The sequence below is a fragment of the Hippopotamus amphibius genome, chromosome 11 (genome assembly GCF_030028045.1).
Source record: "Hippopotamus amphibius kiboko isolate mHipAmp2 chromosome 11, mHipAmp2.hap2, whole genome shotgun sequence".
In the NCBI taxonomy this organism is placed as follows: Eukaryota; Metazoa; Chordata; class Mammalia; order Artiodactyla; family Hippopotamidae; genus Hippopotamus; species Hippopotamus amphibius.
In genome coordinates, this window is record NC_080196.1 from 46,573,561 (window position 1) to 46,596,126 (window position 22,566).

Genomic DNA, 22,566 nt, shown 5'->3' on the forward strand with positions numbered 1-22,566 from the left:
CACATCATTTAGCTTCTATCTTAACCTGCAGTTCCCAAGACCTTTGCAGTCCAGACCTAATGCTGAACTCTTTACACACGGCCCTAAAATTGCCTTTAACCCTATCAGAACATTAGTTCACTTACATTTCAGCTGCCCCCACCCTTCCTTAAAAATCTCATGATAACTCCATTCCTTCGTCTCCTGAGATGCCCCATGGTTCCTCCCACGCACCTCCTCGCTCACTGCAGGCCCGGGTCGGAATCATAAAGGTGATTCCGTGGGAACACAGGTTCGTCAGTCTACAGGTGATCTTAGGCTGACGGCAAAAGAGGAAAAGCTTTGCGTCTTCTCAGTTAATACCTGTTTTCACACATCTTATCTATTCACAATCGTTTCTGTGTAAATATTGTAAAGAAGACGGTTAGCCACTATTTCACTAGAAACCATTTTAACACCATTGATCTATTATCTAGACTACAATTTTGGTCTAAAACAGAAAAGAGGTCACCTAAGATTCCACTTGGGTAGCAGAAGCTGCTCAAGGAGCTCACTCCTCCCGAGCCCCTCAGCTCGCCGGGCGGTCTCGGCGCGACCGGAACTACCTTTCCCAGCGGCCCTCGCGGAGGGAGAGGGAGGTCGAACTACAGTTCCCAGCGGCCCCCACGGCGGGGGAGGGAGTCCGATTATCTGTGAGGGAGGCCGGGCGCCGCGGGCCAAGGGGGCAGCTACGGGAAGCGGTTTGCAACCTTTTCCGCCGGCGGCGGCTGGGAGATGGGAGACCCAGGGTCGGAGGTGAGTAGCGGCCTGGACCCGGCCTTGTGCAGGGGTCCGGGGGGTGCTGGACTGGACCTGGGGCTTGGGGCCTGGGGGCCTGGGGAACTGGGGGGTCTGGGGCCTAGGGGTACTGGAGGTCTGGGGGGCCTAGGAGGTCTGGGGGCCTAGGAGGCCTGGTGTCTGGGTACTAGGAGGCCTAGGGGGCTAGGAGCGTGAGGGGCCTGAGGGGCTGGGGGCCTGGAGTCTGGGGGCTGGGGGCCTGCAGCAACAATGGCCGCCCGGCCCGGCTCGGGGACCGCTGTTGGGCGCGGGCGCGGCGTGGGTTCCGAGGCCGACTGCTCCTCGGGATGCGGAGGAGCCCCTGGCGTCCACGGAGGCGAGCTCTGTTCTCTGCAGGGCTCGCGGGGGCTGGGGCTCCGCTAGGTCTCCTCGAGAGCTTTCCTTCTTCCTTTCTCTTGGCACAGTCTCCTTCTACGAGTGCGTGGCTGTGTAGATAACCGTGGTTGGGCTTGTTTTTATAGATAATAGAATGTGTCCCTCCAGCTGGGCCTGAGGCGTCCGCGTCAACACCGGAGGAAACTGAAGATGACATTCAGTTTGTTAGTGTAAGTAGCAACGGGATTGGGGTTTTTCGGAGGCAGAGACTGTGCGTGACCCGCCTTGATGGGATTACCCCTCGGCTGGTCGTTCATCGTCCAGCAAACGTGTGTGAATGCCTGATAGGGACTGGACATGGTGGAGCAGGGCATAGGGGTAGGGAATTTGCCCAGGGAGGTGTCTGCGCAGCCCCAGTAGCCATCACAAAGCCTGTGGCCTGCGGTGCGTGTTGTAGCCTGCATCACGCCTCTCCCCCTGCACTTAGAACCGTTAACGTAGGCAGGGTTCTGGTGTCTCCTAAGACTGTTTGGAAAGGAGCCAAGAGTAACTTGTAAAAGATGGCCCACAGGTTCGGGAGAAGGGGCGGCTCGTGGTGAGGAAGGAGGCAGAAAACCAGAAAGCTGCAGGAACTCAACATCTGAGGCTGTGTGTCTCGGTAAGGTGAAGGCAGGTGGCTTGAAGACTTCACTAAGCTCTGAGGTCATCCTGTTACAGCACAGTGCAGCAGGTGAGGTTCACAGTGAAGGGCCGACATCACCAGGAGCATCGTGTGTCTTTGTGTGTTTCTTCCCTTCGGAGAGTAGTTTGAAGCATTAGTGAGTGCAAGTGTGTGGGTTCGTGGACTCCCCTCCGACGTGTGGAATCAGAACTTGGAGGTGGGGCCCGGAAATCTTCATGTAGGTGCGAATGCAGGGGTGTATGAAGCTCTGAACACATTTTGTAAAACATTGGTTGCAAAAACGGAAAGGGGTGCTATGACATGTTTTGGGATAATTTCCACCCCGAACTGTTAAAGTTTTACAAAGGCTCTGCTGAAAGTAGTATCTTAGTATCTTAGTTAGCTAGAGGCTATTTCTACTGTGAACTACTTTTTGAGTATCATAGTTGAGGTTTGCTATTAAAGGTGTTTAATTTTTCTTTAAAGTGTTGCCCGTTTAGTATTTGTGTGTTTCTTAGTTGCTGTAGGTTTAGGGCAACCATGTAAATGACTTGTTTTTAAATCAAACAAAATTCCCTCTGTAAAGATTGTGGTAACGTTGTTTTTCTTGTTCTAGTAGGGTTATATAGAAATTCTTTACAATATCATTTCCTTGACATTCTTCCTCATTAATAGTGCATATGGTACTCTTCTCTTGACACTTGGAAATTTTATAAATTTGGGGATACCAAGAAGGATTATATGCTGACTTTACCTCCGCATGTGGTGAGGAGTGAGTGATGTAGCTGTGGATATTAAAGAGCCATGATGTCTGTTTTTGTGCTGGAAAACATTTGGAAAGAGGATTGCAGGGGTCATTAGAAAAAATAATTTAGGTTCTTCCTGACCGTGGTATACAGACAATGAATAGGACACTATGAACTTTATGGTGTTTTGTGCAGCTCTAGCTAGGCGTGACAGACGTGTTTAATGAACTTTGTGGTGTTTTGTGCAGCTCTAGCTAGGCGTGACAGAAGTGTTTAAGACTTGTGTGCCTTACTATGAGAAACACAGTAGGATTCTACAAAATTAAGGTTGGAAAAATAAGTAGGTATAGTTTTGTGTCATACTCTGAGGGTTAAATGAATAATTATATTGTAAATTCTAATTGAGTTAACATATCAGCTTGTGTTCAGCTGAGGTTTAGAAATCTTAATTTAAATTTTATTTTAAATATAGAGAATTTTTTTGTATCTTTGCATCCAGGGTAGTGTACATCCAGCTTGATAGAACCTCTTACCAATAGAAATAGCCTTGTGTACAAATAGAGGATTGAAGATTTGACAGCTCCATAAGAAATGAATTATATGCTCCAAGTGGAATTGCAGTATGAGAAGAATCTAGTAAAAATATTCCTGTTGTATTTAAATGGTGACACATAAAAATGATCATTTAATTCTGCTGTAAACTACATTCAGATAAGAATTTACTTTCCTCTCACCCCATCCTGTGCTGGGTTCCATCAGGATATGTTTATTACTATGTTTTTTATAGTACCATCCAGAGAAGATGAAATGCTGCTGGGTACAATTCTCTGCCTCAGGGTTCCCAGATACAAAAAAAAAAAATTGTGTTCTTTTTATGTCTTTTATCAAGAAGTGTGTTACCCAATCAGAATGGCCATCATCACAAAGTCTGGAAACCACAAATGTTGGAGAGGGTGTGGAGAAAAGGGAACTCTCTTGCACTGTTGGTGGGACTGTAAGTTGGTACAGCCACTATGGAAAACAATTTGGAGGTTCTTTAAAAAACTACAAATAGAACTACCATATGATCCAGTAATCCCACTCCTGGGCATATACCCAAAGAAAACCATAATCCCAAAAGAAACTTGTACCATAATGTTTATTGCAGCACTATTTACAATAGCCAGGACATGGAAACAACCTAAATGCCCATCAACAAATGAATGGATACAGAAGCTGTGGCATATATATACAATGGAATATTACTCAGCTATAAAAAGGGATGAGATGGAGCTATATGTAATGAGGTGGATAGAACTACAATCTGTCATACATAGTGAAGTAAGTCAGAAAGAGAAGGACAAATATTGTATGCTAACTCACATATACAGAATCTAAAAATGGTACTGATGAACTCAGTGACAAGAATAAGGATGCAGATACAGAGAATGGACTGGAGAACTCGAGGTATGGGAAGGGGCGGGGGGTGAAGGGGAAACTGAGACGAAGCGAGAGAGTAGCACAGACATATATATATACTACCAACTGTAAAATAGTCAGTGGGAAGTTGTTGTATAACAAAGGGAGTCCAACTCGAGGATGGAAGATGCCTTAGAGGACTGGGGCAGGGAGGGTGGGGGAGTCAAGGGAGGGAAGGAATACAGGGATATGTGTATAAAAACAGATGATTGAACCTGGTGTACCCCCCCCAAAAAAAAAAAAAAAAAAAAAAGAAGTGTGTTACTACTTGGTGCATTCTGGTTTGCATGTCTTAGTTTTTTTGTATAAAGCTTCTCTTCCAGCCTTGAGTCTGCATTCTGGCACAGCATCTTCTTTGTACGCTGCCATGTACACGAGCCTCAAACTAAACACAATATGCTGAAAAAAGGGATGATGAAAACTGGGGAATACAGAAAGAGCCCTTATCTTTGGTATAAATTTTGTGGAAGTGCAGTGTACATACAGAAGGCGCTTGCTCACTGTTCTCCTTGCCCTCACTCTACTTCAGTATTCAATTACTATTTGTCTGGGTTGGTTTCCTTGTTAACTAATCATCCCAAACTTCATACTCTCCTAATTTTTTTTTTAATAATTGGCAGTTCAGGTTTATTATTTTATTTTTTAAATATTTATTTGGCTGCACCAGGTCCTTGTGTGGCATGTAGGAACTTCGTTGTGGCCTGCGGGATCTTTTTTTAGTTGCCACGTGTGAACTCTTAGTTACAGCATGCAAACTCTTAGTTGTGGCATGTGGGATCTAGTTCCTTGACCAGGGATCGAACCTGGGCCGCCTGCGTTGGGAGCATGAAGTCTTAGCCACTGGACCACCAGAGAAGTCCCCTCTCCTAATCTTGAAACACAGTGCTGCTGTGGTTCCCTGTCTCAGCACTACTAGTTGATTCCTTTGCGTGTAGAATAAAATCTAATCTAGGTTTTCAACTGGGGTATTTAAAGCCTGGTCTTTGTTGAAGGTAGTATGTGTGTAAAGAAAGGATTGAGGAGATTTGATATCTGATCGCATAAGGACATGGAGGATGAAGCAGAGCTATCAAGGAACTCCATGCTTTTGAGCTTATATATCTAAAAGATTATTGATAACCATCCCAGTTAAAAAATACCATACCATGATATCTGTGTCTTTTTAACATTATCCCTGGACCATTTCGAAAGGAGTACGTGCCTTTTTTCCTCTATGTAGATTTAGGCTCTTTTGGGGCTTTGTCATCATTGTATATTGGTCTCCTCTGAATCTTTACCTCTGCTGCTTCTGTTTCTGATGGTTTTTTTTTGTGCCACCTGTAGGGCCTCCTCTTCATAGGAATTCTTGCTAATTCCAACCAAAAAAACCATAATGATTGTAAAGACACATTTGGTTTCAGTGATTGTTCATGACTTGTAAATTTGCTGACTTCCTTTTTAGGAGGGACCATCAAGACCTGTTCTTGAATACATTGATTTGGTCTGTGGTGATGATAAAGAGCCTAGCACCTATCATAGTGATGTAAGTATATTATATTTGTGTTTTTTCATTTCTGTCATTAAGTGCAGTATGTACTGGAGGTGGCTTGAACTGGCTTGCAAGAATTGATTGTTAAATTTGAACTGATTGTTAAACATAGCCATTATTAAAAATTCAAGAATAGCTCAGCCATAAAAAAGAATGAAATAATGCCTTTTGCAGCAATATGGATAGACCTAGAGATTATCATACTGAATGAAGTAAGTCAGAAAGAGAAAGACAAACACCATATGATGTCACTTACTTGTGGTTTCTAAAATATGATACAAATGAACTTATTTACAAAACAGAAATAGACTCACAGACATAGAAAACAAATTTATGGTTACCAAAGGGAATAGATAGGGGGAGGGATGAATTAGGAGTTTGGAATTTGCAAATAGAAACTACTATATGTAAAGTAGATAAACAACAAGGTCCTACTGTATTTTGTGATAACCTATAATGGAAAAGAATATGAGAAAGAATATATATGACTGAATCACTTTGCTGTATGCCAGAAACTAACACAACATTGTAAATCAACTAAACTTCAATTAAAAAATTCAAGTATGTAAAAATTTAAAATTAAATTATTATTACTTTTAATGTAAGAGATGCTCAAAACTCCTAGTAATTATACACTTGAGGTTATTTACATTTGTTGTACTGTGTGGTAGAAATACAGTAATGACAGTGTGCCCCTGAAGGAAGATGGAAGTGTTTACAGCGAGGTAATTGGCAAACTATTGTACAAAGCAGGGCTTGATTTATTATTTGTTGATTCTCTAAACTGAAGAAAGTGATGAATGAAATGTTAATGCGGATTAAGCCTAAAAATGTGATGTGTCTCAAATCACTAGACACTGTGCTGTACAAAAAATTGAGGAAATCTTGCAATATTTGAAAACTCTTAATTGATTCAACAAAGATGTTGATGTTGTCATTGAAGTATGAGTGGAGTTCTGATACACAGTTTTTTTACTTTCTTCTTAATGTACATGAAAATATCAACCACTCTTCACACTAGAACTATACTTGCTTGTAAATCATATGAGCAACTTCTTTGTTGAATTGGGTGATAATCAAAAATTCAGTCAGATTTTGTGACATTATTATTGGCTATAGAATTTTAAAAAATAATGGTGCATTTTTCAAGAAATAGCAAGTCGTATTGAAGTAATAGGTGTAAACTGAAAATTAAGGTAAGATTCTAGTTTAAAATTTATTTCCAAAATTATGTAAAGAAGTTAATAGAACTTTTTACATTTACACTAAAAGTGTTACCATGAATTTTACTTACATATGTAAAATTATTTTTCAGATTTTGTTCCCTAAAATGCCAAAACGACAGGGTGATTTTGTGCATTTTTTAAATGCAAAGAAGGTGAAAACAGACACAGAAAATAACAATAGGAACAAAAACCATTGTGGATTGTCTAAGTCTAAGGAATCAAATTTCAGATACGTCAAACAACCTGTCATTGAAGAAAAACCATCATGTTTATCAAAGGAAGAAATGGATAATCTTGTGCTTCCAGATTGTTGGAATGAAAAACAAGCATTTATGTTTACAGAACAGTACAAATGGCTTGAAATCAAAGAAGGTAAATTAGGATGTAAGGATTGCTCAGCAGTTCGGCATTTGGGATCGAAAGCAGAAAAGCATGTCCATGTGTCCAAGGAGTGGATTGCATATTTAGTAACCCCTAATGGCAGTAATAAAACTACTAGACAAGCATCTCTGCGAAAAAAAATTAGGGAACATGATGTTTCTAAAGCCCATGGTAAAATACAGGATTTGTTAAAGGAATCAATTAATGACTCAGTTTCTAATTTAGTGCATAAACAAAGTAATAAAAATATTGATGCTGCTGTAAAAGTTTTCAATACTGTTTATAGTTTAGTAAAACATAATAGACCTTTATCTGATATTGAGGGTGCAATAGAATTACAAGAGAAAAATGGAGAGGTCAGTTGTTTAAATACACGATACAGTGCAACAAGAATAGCAGAGCATATTGCAAAAGAAATGAAGGTGATGATATTTAAGAACATTATAGAAGAAAATGCCAAAATCTGTATTATAATTGATGAGGCATCCACAGTTTCTAAGAACAGGACCCTTGTGATTTATCTCCAGTGCACAGTTCAGTCAGCTTCTGCACCAGTTATGTTATTTGTTGCTTTAAAAGAACTGGTGTCAACCACAGCAGAGTGTATTTTCAATACGTTATTGAGTACTTTGAATGACTGTGGCTTCACTAATGAATATTTGAAAGCAAATTTAATTGCATTTTGTTCTGATGGTGCTAATACAATGCTGGGAAGAAAGTCTGGAGTAGCTACAAAGTTGTTAGAAAATTTTCCTGAAATCATTATTTGGAACTGTTTAAACCATCGATTGCACTTGTCACTTGATGATTCAATATCTGAAATAAAACAAGTGAATCATTTTAAAGTATTTCTCAATAAAATTTATTCCAATTATCATCAATCTAATAAAAATCAAAACAGGCTATTAGAAAATGTAGCTAAAGATCTTGAAATTGAAATTGTTAAAATTGGGCGGGTAATGGGACCAAGATGGGCAGCATGTAGTTTACAAGCTGCTACTGCTGTATGGTATGCATATCCTGTATTATACATGCATTTTTCTCATTCTCATTCTGGTTTGGCAAAGAGATTAGCTAACATTAATTTCTTGCAAGACCTTGCTTTGATGATTGACATTCTTGAAGAATTTTCACTACTTTCATCTGCGTTACAGTCAAGCTCAACTAACATTCAGAAAGCACAAAAATTTATCAAACGTACCATAAAAGCCTTGGAAAATTTAAAAATTGGTACTGGAAAGCATGAATCTCAAATTGAAGGTTTGATTAAGTCAGATAAGTTTAAAGATATTCCATTTAATAAAAATAATAAATTTAATGCCCTTCCTAGGAACATGTTACTAGAAAATATAATTCAACACATGAACTTACGTCTTTTATCTGACAGAAACCATGATGAAAGTGTTTTTAATTATTTTGATTTGCTAGAACCTTCTACATGGCCTTATGAAGAAATAACGTCACCATGGATAACTGGTGAAAAAAAATTACTTCATTTGTGTGAAATTTTAAAATTTGAAATTGATTTGAATGATTTTCGGGAATTTGTGAGTAATAATATGAAGTCAAACAAAGTTTCAATTCCTGCAACCATACAAAAAGCTAAAAAGATAGTTAGCACCATTGCTATCAATAGTGCTGAAGCTGAAAGAGGTTTCAATTTAATGAACATAATTTGTACAAGGGTGAGAAATAGTTTAACAATAGATCATATATCAGATTTAATGACAATAAATTTGTTGGGAAAAGAGTTAGCTGATTGGGATGCAACTCCCTTTGTAAAATCCTGGTCAAATTGCAACCACAGGTTAGCTACAGATACAAGAGTTCGGCAAAGGTCAACAAAAGCATATGAGAATCAGTTGGCTATATGGAACTTACAATAAAAGAGTATTGTGTGGGAATTCCCTGGTGGTCCAGTGGTTAGGACTCAGCACTTTCTCTGCCTGTGGCCTGGGTTCCATCCTTGGTCAGGGAACTAAGATCCTGTAAGCGCGCGCAGTGTGGCCTAAGGGAAAAGGGTGTGGTGTATGATTTTATCATTTGTAAATTGTATGCTACACATCTTTTATATACATAAATTTTTATTTTGAAAGCCAGTTAAACTTTTATCAACACGTTGCTGTTTAAAAGGCATTCTCCAAAAAAGATAAAGTTGATTGATTTTAGGAGCAGTGGGTCTTTAGAGGTTGGCCCATGTCTGCTAGAGTGGGCCAAATACATATTTCAGGGAATCCTATACAGAGCATACAACGATTTCATTTTGCTTTGTTTTACTTTTAGTAAGGATACAAAAGAGTAATATAACCCAGATAACTTCTAATCCCTGGAAGTTACAACAAATAAAAGAGAAATGGAATAAAAACTGCAAGCCTTGTGGCTTTTGTCTTTCTCATTTCCACATCTGTGCTGTCTAATATGGTAACCACTAGCAACATGAGGCTATTAAGCATTCGAAATGAGTTCAGTAGGACTAAGAAAGTAAATTTTGTGTTTAATCAATTTTAATTAAACATAAAAACTAAAGCAGTGTGAAGTATTTTTGTTGAACTCAACTTGTTTTTTTAAAAATACATTTAACTTTGTTATCTTGCTTAAGGTGTGATTGTTGGAATGTGCCTGTCAGACTCCGTGTGCCATGTCTGGTATTACATATAAATATCACTGATTGAGTTAGTGTCGATAGATGGATTCAGTGTAAATTATTTTTTCCTATGAATCAATGTAACGTAGTGTGTTTATCTGAGTATTTTACACTGGCAACAGGAATTACAGTGATTGCTTCTGTAAATCGTAATTGGTAATTAAATCGAAATACTTGTTTTAATTATTTTTTAGCTTAAACATGAACATGAACGAATTTTAAAATTTAAAATGAAAGCATACTGAAAAAGAATCATATAGAACTGCAGAAGCTAGTCCTACAACTGGGATAGTAAACAAAAAGACTGGAAGAAGGTGTGTTGCAGATTTCACAGTAAGTGACGATTGCAGTTTGTTGTGGCAGAGAAAAACATGCTATGATTTAACAAAGAATAAGGCAGTAAAGTGGACAATATTGAGACAGTTCCAGCAAATGTATATTGAATGAGTTAATGAAGTTGCCTTTCAAAGGTCAAAAAAGTATTGAAATTCAGTCGCCTGAAATCACAATGAAATGTACCAACAAAATTTTTTTAGACAGTTTTAAAAAGGATTGAGCTTAAGTTTGGCCAGATATAAAACAGCTTGGATTCTTGCATGAGAAAGAACTAGTTTTAGATGGATAGATAGTAAAATTAATTAGTTCAGTTAAAGAAATTGTTAGAAATTTATGAGTTAAAGCCTAAAAATGTCATAAAAATAGTACAAAGTCTTTAGTTGTCACCAAATATTGCTTGTAGAATACAGGAATTCCTAACAATATTAAAGATTAATTGATTCAAAATCTGAAAAATTACAAGCACTCTTCCTTAGCCTTCGATGAGTTACGTAGTAGAAGATGTACTGTCCAGGTAATGCTTAGTGTTCATTTTGTCTCATAGGACTTAAAAATTTATGAAGAAATAATTTCAGTTCGTGGCCTGAGAAATCAAACTTGTATAGCTGTGTTTTAATCTCTAAATTATCAAGACTTTCACCTAGATGAGAAAAAATTACTTTTTGTCACAATAAATAGTGTTCCAGCGAGGTTAGGTCAAAAGTCAGATTTCATTGGAATTTTTAAATGAGCCTGGTGTTTCCCTTCTTTCTTTGTTCCACTATGTGATACAGTTTGAAAGTACTTGTACTCAGTTTTCCAGTGGTCTCTATATGACAGTGTCATGGGTACAGTTGTTAGGTGTTAGGTGCTATGAATCAACATCAGCTTACAGGATTGCTGGACAGTTAGTGATCTTGTGTACTCTGCCAGTTGATTGGATTATGGAAGAGTTCTGCAAAACTTAATGTACTGTTAACACCACTTCCGAATTTTCTTGCAACAACAGAAATGCTAGCCAAATGTTTAATTAATAATCAAAGAGAAAATGGTGGTTTGTTTTCTGTCCATTGAAATTCACATGGCATATGAATGATCTAAATTTGAAGCTCCAAGTAAGGGAAAAAGCCTTCTTGTGCTACCTAGACAAGTACTAGAATTTATTTTGAAATTAAAACTTTTAAAAATAAAAATCAGATAACTTTACACATTTTTGTAGTATGAATTGGTGTGCATAAGATTTTAACTTTTTGACAGTTATGTAAATTTACTACAAAAACTACAAGAAAAATTTGAAAAAATATTTATTGATAAATTTAGAGTTGCGTTTCAATTTATACAGTAACTCTGAAAGCAATGTTAACAATATGGAGCTGACACAAGATTTATTGAATTTACTTAACTGGGACAAATGTAGTTTTCAAACTGTTGTGCTTTTGCTCTGAAGGCAAATCAGTTCTTTTAAAAAAGATGAACAGGGTTTTTTCATTGTGGATTTAAAAAGTAAAGGAAAAATTTTCTTTCAGTTATTGGCAGACGTAAGTGTGTTTAGAACGATATGGGTATGTGAGTCTATTTTTTCAACTGTAAATTTTATGAAATTTATATGCAAATCAAGTATTTCTGATGAAAGATATTCAGATGAATTGAGATGAGCTTTAGGTATAAAATACACATAAGATTTTAAAGACTTAGCATGTAAATCATCCCCATTAATAACTTTATATTGATAACATGTTGAAATAATATTTTGGATAGATTGAGTTAAATAAAATATTAAAGTTAAATCCATCTATTTATTTTAATTTTAGAATTACATATGGGGCTTACATTATAGTTCTATCGGACAGTACTCTATATGACGGTTACTCTCAAATCTGGGTTTCCCTAATCCAGACCTTACTCTTGACTTTAAGATCCATAATCAACTGCCTTATTATTTTCATATGTTGTCCCACAGGTATCCAAGCTGAATAAGTCCAAAGCTGAACTTACGTCTCACCATATCTGTTTTGGAGAATGGCACCATTATCCACCTTGTTTTTCAAACTCGAAAGAAGATATTTCAAATCTTTTTTCTTCTTGCCTTTTCTCTCCCACCTTTTAAATATCTCTGAATCTATATTTTCCTTGCTATCATCACTGCCTTTGTTTCTCTTGCTTAGAGTACAATAATAACTTGCTAACAAGCCTCCCTACCTTCATTCTTGCCCTTTTCTAATCCATCCTCCACAATAACTCAGGAATGGCCATTCTGAAATACACATGTATTCTTAAAACTTGTACTGGTCAAGAAGAAATTCAGACTCAGATACAGAAAACCCAACTTAAATCACTTGAATGAGCTTATCATTTTGAATAACAAGAAATCTGGAGATGGCTGCAGGCTTTGCTTGAGTAGCTCAATGGTGTCATTGCTGCGTTATCTGGGATGCTTTTGGCCTTTCCCTTAGGGTTACAGGATAGCTGGCACAGTTTTACACATGCTGGATTTAGGGCAAGAAGGCAAGGGGTAGAACAAGCTCTGGATATCAGAAAATCAAAAGCTTTACCAGAAGCCTTTTCAAGTAGATTTGCATTTCACTGGCCAGAACTGTGTCAACATAACCATCCCTCATTGCAGTAGAGGCTTGGAATGTGAACTTTTACCTTTCCTAGCTTCTGTAATAAAGGTAGGCAAGGGGGAAGGGGAATGGATGGTAGCTTAGCCAGTCTAGCTATGAGGTTAACCTTTTTTCTCCCCTACTCAAAATCCTTCGTTAGTTCCCCACTTTCTTCAAGAGAATAAAGTTCAACCTTTCTGGTTCCCTTATAATAAGAGCTCAATTTTTTGTCTTTCTCCCCTACTAGCTAGTGACTTTCTTGAAAAGAGTCTATAACCATGATTATTAACAATGTCTAGCACACAGTAGAAGCTCAGTTAATGCTTGCTTAGTATGGGATATTTCCTACATGTCAGTTCATTGTTTATTTATTTGGTTGCACCGGGTCTTAGTTGCGGCAGGTGGACTGCTTAGTTGCAGCTGGCAGGCTCCTTAGTTACAGCTTGTGAGCTCCTCAGTTGTGGCATGCAAATTCTTAGGTGGGCCACCAGGGAAGTCCCCATGTCCATTCATTTTTATGAATTGTTTACATCTCCAAATAGTACTATTTCCCAGTGACCTTCTAAGGGAAATAAGATACTCTTCAGTTTTAAATTTCAGGTATATAGTTACGCTTTAATTAACCTTTCATGTTTACTTTGAAGAGAAATTGAGGTACTCTTTTTGTTATTAAAGATACGTTACTTTTTTTAATATTTATTTTACTTTATTTATTTGGTTGCGCCGGGTCTTAGTTTGCAGGCAGCAGCAGCAGGCAGGCTCCTTAGTTGTGGCATGCATGTGGGATCTAGTTCTCTGACCAGGGATCAAACCCAGGTCCCCTGCATTGGGACCGCAGAGTCTTAGCCACTGCACCACCAGGGACATCCCATAACGTACTCTTAAAAGTGAGTTGGGGGACTTTCTAGGTGGCGCAGTGGTTAAGAATCTGCCTGCCAATTCAGGAGACACGGTTCAATCCCTACTCCAGGAAGATCCCACATGCTGCGGAGCAACTAAGCCCGTGCACCACAACTATTGAGCCCATGTGCCACAGCTGCTAAAGCCCGCGCACCTTAGAGCCTGTGCTCCACAACAAGAGGAGCCATGGCAATGAGGAGCCTGCATGCCACAACAAAGCGTAGCCCCCGCTTGCTGCAAGTAGAGAAAGCCCGTGCGCAGCAACGGAGACCCAACACAGCCTAAATAAATAAATACATATATTTTAAAAAAATGAGTTGGAAATATTTTCCGTTTGTTTAATATTGTAGAGATGTTCATGGTTTGGACAGAAAATTTTGAACAAGATTTTTGTATTTAGTGTTTTTTTTATAATTGCAATTGATAATGTGGAAAACAAAAACGTAACCAACTTACATTATTATAATCAGTACTGCTACCTGCTTTCATTGCTTAAATTTGTGTTTTAATTTACAAGCACATTGGTACCAAGTGATATTTCTTTACTTGTCATGAATTAATGAGGAAGGTGAGGAACAGTCTTAATATGTAATTTATATTCATCCACATTAGGGGAAAATAGTGCACTTTGGTAATCTTCAAGTTTTGAGAAGTGGTGCAGATTTGACCAAAAAGCATGAAAAATGGTTAAATAGGCAAATACAAAAGACCTTTTTTTTCTTGTTAGTTTCTTTAAAAGAAAGCAAAAGTTGTAGCATTATTTTGTCATTTGTACTAGACACATGACAACTAGAGCATAAAATAGTGGGGGGTTGGTATAGTGAAGTATATGGTTGAAAAATTTCTATGCATTACATGAAGTGGTAAAATATTAACTACATAGAAAGAAAAGGTTGTATAACTAAAAAATGTAAATAAAATGGAAGTTTTAAAAATGTTTAAATATTTTTTAAAGGTAGGAAAAGGTACAGAGGAAGAAAAACAGTGAATACAAACAAAACTATTATAATTATAGGTTTAAAAATAGCCATAACAGTAATTACATTAAATAATAATGGTCTACATTAACACCAATTAATAAGGTAGAGATTACCAAAATGAATAAATAGCAAGACCCAGTAATGTCTGTCTAGAGGAGATAGATATAAAAATCAGAAGTTGAGAGTAATTGGATGGGGAAATGTACTTTGGGATTCCTCCTGCTTGAACATTATCTGTAAACATAGGAAGACTGAAAGATGGAGAGAAGGCAGACCAGCTATAGACGATAGAACTCACAGAATGATAGAATGGTGAGTTCCTTGACTTTTCTGTTTGCCTCATATATCCCCAGGCTTGGAGGTAAAGAAGGTAGCAACCCGAAAATGCCAATGGATGCAGACAGAAAAACCCTGCAAAAGCCTTCCCTCTCTATTCACAGGGTCAGGGAAGGGCAGGCTAGCAAGACAGAAGAAATGTTATTATACACAATAACCTCTCTGCTTCCGCCAAACACCACAGAGAACACTGTAGCTTCATCCAGACCACCAAAGGCTAAGTGGGGAGCCTGAACTGCCATCTTTGCCAGCTTATAATGAAGTACTGCTGACCTGAATCCTGCCCCACTAGGTTGATGTCACAGGAGGCCTAATGGAGAATCATGACTTTTACTTTTGCTCCACGTTAAGGAACCCTTTCTCCCAACTTCAGATGTTGATAGAAACTAACTAGGGAGTCTGGACTTCCTTACCACCTGGGAGTAACCAGGCAACATACAACATCCCCTTTTTGCTCCTAAAATAGTGTCTGCAGAAACCAACTGAAGCAGTAGGTTTAAGCTCTAGAGTCTCATAATATAATAACCAATATGTCTATATCTGTTTCAATAAAAAGTCATGTCATTCCTAGAACCAGGAACTTTTTATTGAAAAAAGACAATAGATACCAACACTGACTTGCCATAGATGCTAGAATTATCTGACACAGATTTTAAAGCAGTTGTCATTAAATGCTTCAATAAGTAATTAAGAACATGTTTTTGAAACAAATGAAAATGTAGAATGTCTCCATACAAAAACTAGGAAGTCTCAACAAAGAAATAGAAGACATAAAGAAGAACCAAATAGAAATTTTAGTAATGAAAAATACAATAACAAAAAACTCAATGAATTGACTCAAGAATGGATGGGACAGAGGAAGGAATCAGTGAACTTGAATGTAAAACAATACAGATTGCACAGTCTGAACAACAGAGAGGAAATAGACTGGGAAAGAAAAGAATCCAACCACAGGGACCTGTGGGACTATAACAAAGAATCTAATATTCAGGTCATCAGAGAACCAGAAGGAAAGGAGGAGGGCAGGGCTGGAAAAAGTATTTGAAGATAAATTATCTGAAAATGGCCCCCTCTGAGCAAAGACAACTCTCAATTCAAGAGGCTGAGTGAATTTAAACAGGATAAATCCAAAGAAATTCACACCAACATATATCAGAGTCAAACTCTGGAAAACTAAAGACAAAAATCTTGACAGCATTGAGGACTAAAGGCACCTTATGTATAGAGAAAAATAATTTGGATGACGCAGCATTGTGTCATTTTTCAAATACAGAACTGTCAACATAGAATATCTGGTGAAAATATCCTTCAAAAATGAAGGGGAAATCAAAACATTCTCAGATGAAAGAAAACTAAGGAAATTTGTCATCAACAGACCAAAGCTGAAATGAATGTTTAAAGGAAGTTCTGTAAAGAAACCATTAAAGGAGGAATCTTGGAACATCAGAAAGGAAGAAAATATAGTAAGTATAAAATCAGGGTAAGCGTGAAGCAGTATTGTGTTATTTGAAATTGAACTTAGCTTTGTTGTAAATATATGTTGCAAACACTAGAGAAACCACTGAAATTTTTAAAAAGTATAATTGATACAGTAAGAAGATAAAATAGGATCATGTAAAATGCTCAATTAAAATCGGAGAAGGCAGGAAAAGAGTGGGGAAAAAAAAGCAAAAATTAAAAAAAAAGAAAGGGGCTTCCCTGGTGGCGCAGTGGTTAAGAATCTGCCTGCCAATGCAGGGGACATGGGTTCAATCCCTGGTCCCAGAAGATCCCACATGCCTCGGAGCAACTAAGCCCGAGTGCCACAACTACTGAGCCTAAAGCTGGTGCTCCTCAACAAAAGAAGCCACTGCACTGAGAAGCCCTCGCACTGCAACAAAGAGTAACCCAGCTCACCACAACTAAAGAAAGCATGCGTGTAGCGATGAAGACCCAATGCAGCCAAAAAATAAATTAAAAAAAAGAGGAGAAAAGAACAAGGTAACACATAGAAAAGTTACAAATGTAGTATATGTTAATCCATCTATACCAAAAGTCACCTCATTTTTTGATTTTTATTTTTTAGCTGTACCGCATGGCTTGTGGGATCCTAGTTCCCCAACCAGGGATTGAACCTGGGCCCCCTGCAGTAGAAGTGCAGAGTCCTAACCACTGGACCACCAGGGAATTCCCCCAATAGTCACTTTAAATGTGAATGTTCAAAATATACTAATTAAAAGAGATTGTCGAGTACCTTTAAAAAAGTAAAATCCAACTATATGTTGTCTATAAGAAGTATTTAGGCATAAATCTAATATGTGTAAGGTCTATACGTGGAAAACTAAGATTCTGAAGAAAGAAATCCAGGAATAACTAAGTAAATAAAGAGGTATTCTGGGTTCATGGATAGCAAGACTCCCGTATTATTAAGATATTAGTTCTTCCAATTTGATTTGTAATTTCAGTGTAATCCTGATAAGAATTCCATCAGGTTACTTTGTGGATATCAACAAACTGATTCTAAAGTTTATATGGCAAAGCAAAGACCCAGAATAGCCAACACTGTATTGAAGAAAAAGAACAAAGTTGGAGGAGTGACTACCCAGCTTCATGACTCACCACAAAGTGACAGCTTTGGTATTGATGGGAGAGTGGACAAATAGATAATGGAACAGAACACAGGGCCCAGAAATGGACCCACAGACACTGTCAACTGATTTTTTTTTTTTTTTTTTTTTTTTTGGGCACACGGGCTTAGTTGCTCCGTGGCATGTGGGATCTTCCTGGAGCAGGGATCAAACCTGTGTCCCCTGCATTGGCAGGCGGATTCTTAACCACTGCGCCACCTAGGAAGCCCATGTCAACTGATTTTTGACAGGAGCAAAAGCAATTCAATGGAGAAAGGGTAGTCTTTTCAACAAGTGGTGCTGAAACCACCAAACATCCACGTGCACAAAAGTGCTGTGGTACTTCATGGTCACATGAAGAACTGATCGTTCAACGAGGGTAGTATAATAACCTCATAGGTGGTTCCAGGTTTTGTGGGGCTTATTGCTTATTGAATTTGGCAAGCTCCATTTAAGAAAAAACCCATAGAATGTAAATTGATACAGCCACTATGGAGAACAGTATGGAGGTTCCTTGCAAAACTAAAAATAGAACTACCATGACCCAGCAATCCCACTGCTGGGCATATACCCAAAGAACACTGTAATTCCAAAAGGCACATGCACTCCAATGTTCATTGCAGCACTATTTACAATAGCCAGGACATGGAAGCAACCTAGATGTCCATCAACAGATAAATGGATTAAAAAGATGTGGTACGTATATACAATGGAATATTACTCAGCTGTAAAAAGCAATGAAACTGGGACGTTTGTAGAGACATGAATGGACCTAGAGACTGTCATACAGAGTGAAGTGAGTCAGAAAGACAAAAACAAATGTTTATTAACACATATATGTGGAATATAGAAAAATGATACAAATCAACTGGTTTGCAAGGCAGAAATAGACACAGATGTAGAGAACAAACATATGGACACCAAGTGGGGAAAGCGGGGAGGGTTGGTGGGGGGATGAATTGGGAGACAGGGATACCAAATAGTACACTCTAAATATATGCAGTTTATTCTATGTTAACTGTACCTCAATAAAAGTTCTAAAAAAAAAAAGGAAAAAAAAACCCCATAAAACTATGCATACAGTGTTAGATACAATTTGAAATATTTAGACCCAGGAAAGCATACATGTTGTCTTTTCATTAGACAACTTTGTAATATACTTTTATATAATAATAGGAGTAATAGGAAGCTCATTTTGAGTATTTTTTAACATAGTGGATGGAAATTTGCTTTTTTATTTTTGACAGTTTACAGAGGTTTCTTTCAAATTCTCAGGCATTTGTTAGTAACAATGCAATTTTTTTTTATTGTTGTCAAATTAGAGGAAACTTCTGAGTTTCTTTGAAATCTGAGCTATAAGACTTCAGTGCATTTTAAATTTTCTATGGAGTGAGTGCTCTTAAATATTCTTTAGATTGACTGCATTCAGAATATTTCTAGAAGACATCCCAAACTGAGATGGCCAACAATAATGTAATTAATTATACATGGAAGATATTGCAAAGCACAAAAATATATCCCAGTGAACCCTTAATAAAATCTTAGAAATGCTCACTGCCACTTTGTGGAGGAGCAGGAGGAGACGGCACAAAGGAGGAGCAGTTGAAGTGGAAAGAGACAGTGCTCTTAACGGATTATGGCTGAGATGTGTTCTTTTTGCAAATTTTACAAAAACATAACCATGTGAAGATATTTCTAGGTCCCCCTTTTTGGAAGGCATCCAATGTAAGTAAACTACTAGCTTCACACTAATCTTTCCACAACCTAGTTCGCTGGGACTGCTAGTGTTAAATGAGGTAAGGGAGGCTTGGAAGTTTTCCAGAAACTTAACAAGCAATCAGTAAATGTGACTTGAAGAATGACAAGATTGTTGATAATTTTTTTAAATGATGGTTATGTATGGGTGTACTGGGAGTTCATTTTACTTTGTGTTTTAAAACTTCTGTAATAAAATATTTTTAAGTCACTTGAGATAAAAATATATCTAAAATCTGGCTTCCTAGGTGGTGCAGTGGTTAAGAATCTGCCTGCTAATGCAGGGCACACGGGTTCGATCCCTGCTCCAGGAAGATCCCACGTACCGCAGAGCAACTAAGCCTGTGAGCCACAGCTATTGAGCCCATATGCTGCAACTACTGAAGCCCATGCACCTAGAGCCCATGCTCCACAACAAGAGAAGCCACGGCATTGAGGAGCCTGCACACCACAATGAAGAGTAGCCCCTGCTAGCTGCAACTAGAGAAAGCCCATGTGCAGCAATGAAGACCCAACAGAGCCAATAAGTAAATAAATAAATAAATTTATTTTTTAAAAAAAGAAAAGATAAGGTAGTGATATTGATTACCTTAAAAAAAAGAGAGAGAATTAGATACGTTCTGTCATTTCAACAGCAACACTGGGTGTGAGAAGATGCTGGAGTACTATATTCAAAACTCTAAGAAAAATTAACAGTTGAACCCAGAATTTTATGCCAGACAAATTTCAGGTGCAAACACACACACGCACACACAAAATATCTAAAATATTTTATTTTCCTCTGAATTCAGTTCCCAATTATGAATAATGGTTATTAACTTGTATTTTTGAGCAAAAAAAGTGGTATATATAAAAATAACATGTAACTATTAAAAGTATTATAAAACTGCCATAAATTTGCCCTATTTTTCCCCCGTTTTTTGGTTTTTTATTTGTTTTTTAATTTTTAATTTTCTTTTTTTTTGCCCTATTTTTAAAAATTTGCTTTTTATAGGTGTTAGAGGTACCTGAAACAAAAGCACCTTCAGTTGTAAGTCTAACGTTGGATCTTGCTGGAGATTCTGCAGCCTCCCTGGCAGTGAGCACTGGGACAGGTGCAGTGACAGGCTGAGAGACACCTGTGACATTGCTGGGCTGTCCTGATGGAACATAAGCTTGTGAAGAAGCTGCATGTAGATTTCACCCTCAGTACCAGAGAAGCATCAAACCAGAGAATTTCTAGCAGCTCCATGAGCATGCTGTATGGTTTCTTGGAAATATGCACTTTCCCCATCCCCAAATAAAATAGGTATATTGAAAAAATTTAAGCATATTCCTGCCTCAAACCAAATTCCAGAAAAAAATTAAAGATGGAGTAAAAAGCTAAAAGTGAAGCCATAACAGAAAAACAGTGGTGAATGCTTTTATGTTCTCTAAAGGAAAAAGACTTTCTAAGTCTACAATTAGTGCAATAAAAGTGCCAAAGAAAAATTTATTAACATCTGAGTTCCTGCCCTGTGATCTGTGTCCTCCATGGAGAGGACAGTCTCACAGAGGGTTGTACCTTGTGCTGGAATATGTGCTCAGTGTTTTCATCCGTTCTATGACAATGTTTTTCTGTGAATGTCTTTCACGCATTTGTCATTTTGCAATTTTTCCCACATTCTTTCTTATAAAATCACTTACTGATGCTGTGCCGTAGCCTTTCATGAACACTTGTTTCTTAATGACTTTGTTTTTCCTGGCCCAGCTGTTTGCAGCTGGGTTCGTGGATGGTGGGAGGGGCCCTCTGTTTGCTGCACAGAGACCACTGAGTAGCTGCTGTGGCTCTTCTGAGGAAGAGTCCTCCTGTGTAGCATCACTGGCCCTGCATCCCCAGCACAGCAGACAGAGGACAGAGCCCCTTGCTCTTGCAGATGAGCACTGCACCTCAGGGGTATGTTTTTGCTGGACCTTTCTGAGATCTGCTGCTGGGAGCCCTCCAGATACTCTGTGGCTTTTCTCTCTGCATCTGACTTCTGCTAAAGCTCAGCTCACCTCTCCCCTCAGTTGTTAGATTTACAGGGTCTAGATTTTGCATTTCTGGAGGAGTTTCTGCCTTTCAGGAATTATACTTGGCTGGTACTTTCTCAGATCTGCCACGTGTGAGGCCCCTTGACATTCCCTTTGCATTTCTTTAGAGTTTTGCAGATTTTTTCTGTCACCTATTTGCTGTGAAAGTAGAACATTAAAAAAAAAGTCTTTATTTGGTTAGTTGTAATTTTTCCCTGTTGTTTTGTTTGCTTTCTCAGAGGAGGAGGAGAAAGGTAGCAAGTTTACAGTGTTTATACCAGAGTTACATCTACTGTTGCTATTTGGATGCCCAGTGCAACTCTGATTCTCCTTTTACTCAAAACCTATCTCCTCGTACTCCTTGAGGCTCTTATAATCTTCCTTGTCTCTGATGTACTAGAATTAGAAGAAAATGTGCCTGTGGTTTATCTTTTTAAATTTATTGTACTGGGTATATGATGTACCCTTTGAATCTGGATACTTGCATCCCTCAATTCTGGGAAAATTTTTTTTATTACTTTTCATACAAGTCATAATGTTCTCCCACCCTCCATTTTATCTCCTTCTGAAATCCCAGTTATGCTGGAAAACCAGTTACCATGGACTGAATCTCTTTGTCTTATATCTTTTCTCTGCAATTTTTTGTGAGTCTCCCAAGCTTCTTTCCTTTTTTCTGTTTCTGAGACTTTTCCTTGCCTATATAACTTCCAGCCATCTATTGAATTTTTAATTTCAACTGTCAAAATTCTAATTTCCAAGACCTGTTTCTTGTTCTCTTATTATTTCTTTCTCATTAAAATACTATGTTTATTTCTGGATGCCCTTTATCCCTCTAGAAAAAAAATTAATACTATTTTCTGGGCAGTATCTGTTTCACCCAAGATCCCTTTTTCTTGTTATCTTAGATTTCCTTTTCATCTCCAGGGCCTTTCTATTTGATCCTTGGATGTTCTTTCATATTTAAATGCTCTGGGAAACCTCACTCTTGAGTCACTTGGTAGAAAGCCATCTATTTGGGGGATTATCCTACACACCAGTCTGAGACTGAGTCCTTTGGTTGGTGCTGCATTGCTCTCCAGAAGAGCCTGTGGTTCTTCCAGCTGGTAATACTGTGCACACAAGGACAGCAAAAAGGGGCTGAAAGTGACAGTGTTCCCAAAACAGACTTTTAGTGAATTCTCTTTTCAGCCCTCACTCATGCCCACTGGTGTCCTGGGCCCTGGATGTCTCCTTTTAACTTAACGCAGAGAATGTCTTGTGAGTAG

General features: G+C 38.1%; 1 protein-coding gene and 1 non-coding gene across 6 annotated transcripts; one reads left to right on the forward strand and one right to left on the reverse strand.

Moving 5' to 3' along the window:
• The first annotated feature begins 662 nt into the window (after nucleotides 1-662).
• On the forward strand, nucleotides 663-20,580 carry KIAA1586 (KIAA1586 ortholog). 5 transcript variants are annotated; one of them, XR_009048141.1, is made up of 8 exons: nucleotides 695-774; nucleotides 1,278-1,361; nucleotides 5,438-5,518; nucleotides 6,840-7,122; nucleotides 9,970-10,108; nucleotides 14,927-16,372; nucleotides 19,519-19,797; nucleotides 20,265-20,580. XR_009048141.1 is itself a non-coding variant. In XM_057700379.1 (5 exons), exons 1-5 carry the CDS (start codon nucleotides 754-756, stop codon nucleotides 9,972-9,974), a joined length of 474 nt encoding a protein of 157 aa, XP_057556362.1. In that variant the 5' UTR covers nucleotides 695-753; the 3' UTR covers nucleotides 9,975-11,337. The 5 variants fall into 5 exon arrangements, 2 of the variants coding, with proteins under 2 accessions (XP_057556360.1, XP_057556362.1); XR_009048142.1 differs by lacking the exons at nucleotides 14,927-16,372; nucleotides 19,519-19,797 and having other exon boundaries at nucleotides 20,265-20,568; XR_009048140.1 differs by lacking the exons at nucleotides 19,519-19,797; nucleotides 20,265-20,580 and having other exon boundaries at nucleotides 696-774; nucleotides 12,051-17,075.
• On the reverse strand, nucleotides 17,003-17,075 carry TRNAR-UCU (transfer RNA arginine (anticodon UCU)). Its single transcript has one exon. It is a non-coding gene; the product is annotated as a tRNA-Arg (tRNA).
• Nucleotides 20,581-22,566: the final 1,986 nt, after the last annotated feature.

Bases quoted from the DNA above. Each gene is read 5' to 3' on its own strand.
- KIAA1586 (XM_057700377.1), top strand. From the start codon at position 754: ATGGGAGACCCAGGGTCGGAG. The intron at 1,362-5,437 runs GTAAGTAGCAAC...CTTCCTTTTTAG, and splicing joins ATGACATTCAGTTTGTTAGT to GAGGGACCATCAAGACCTGT. The intron at 5,519-6,839 runs GTAAGTATATTA...ATTATTTTTCAG, and splicing joins CTAGCACCTATCATAGTGAT to ATTTTGTTCCCTAAAATGCC.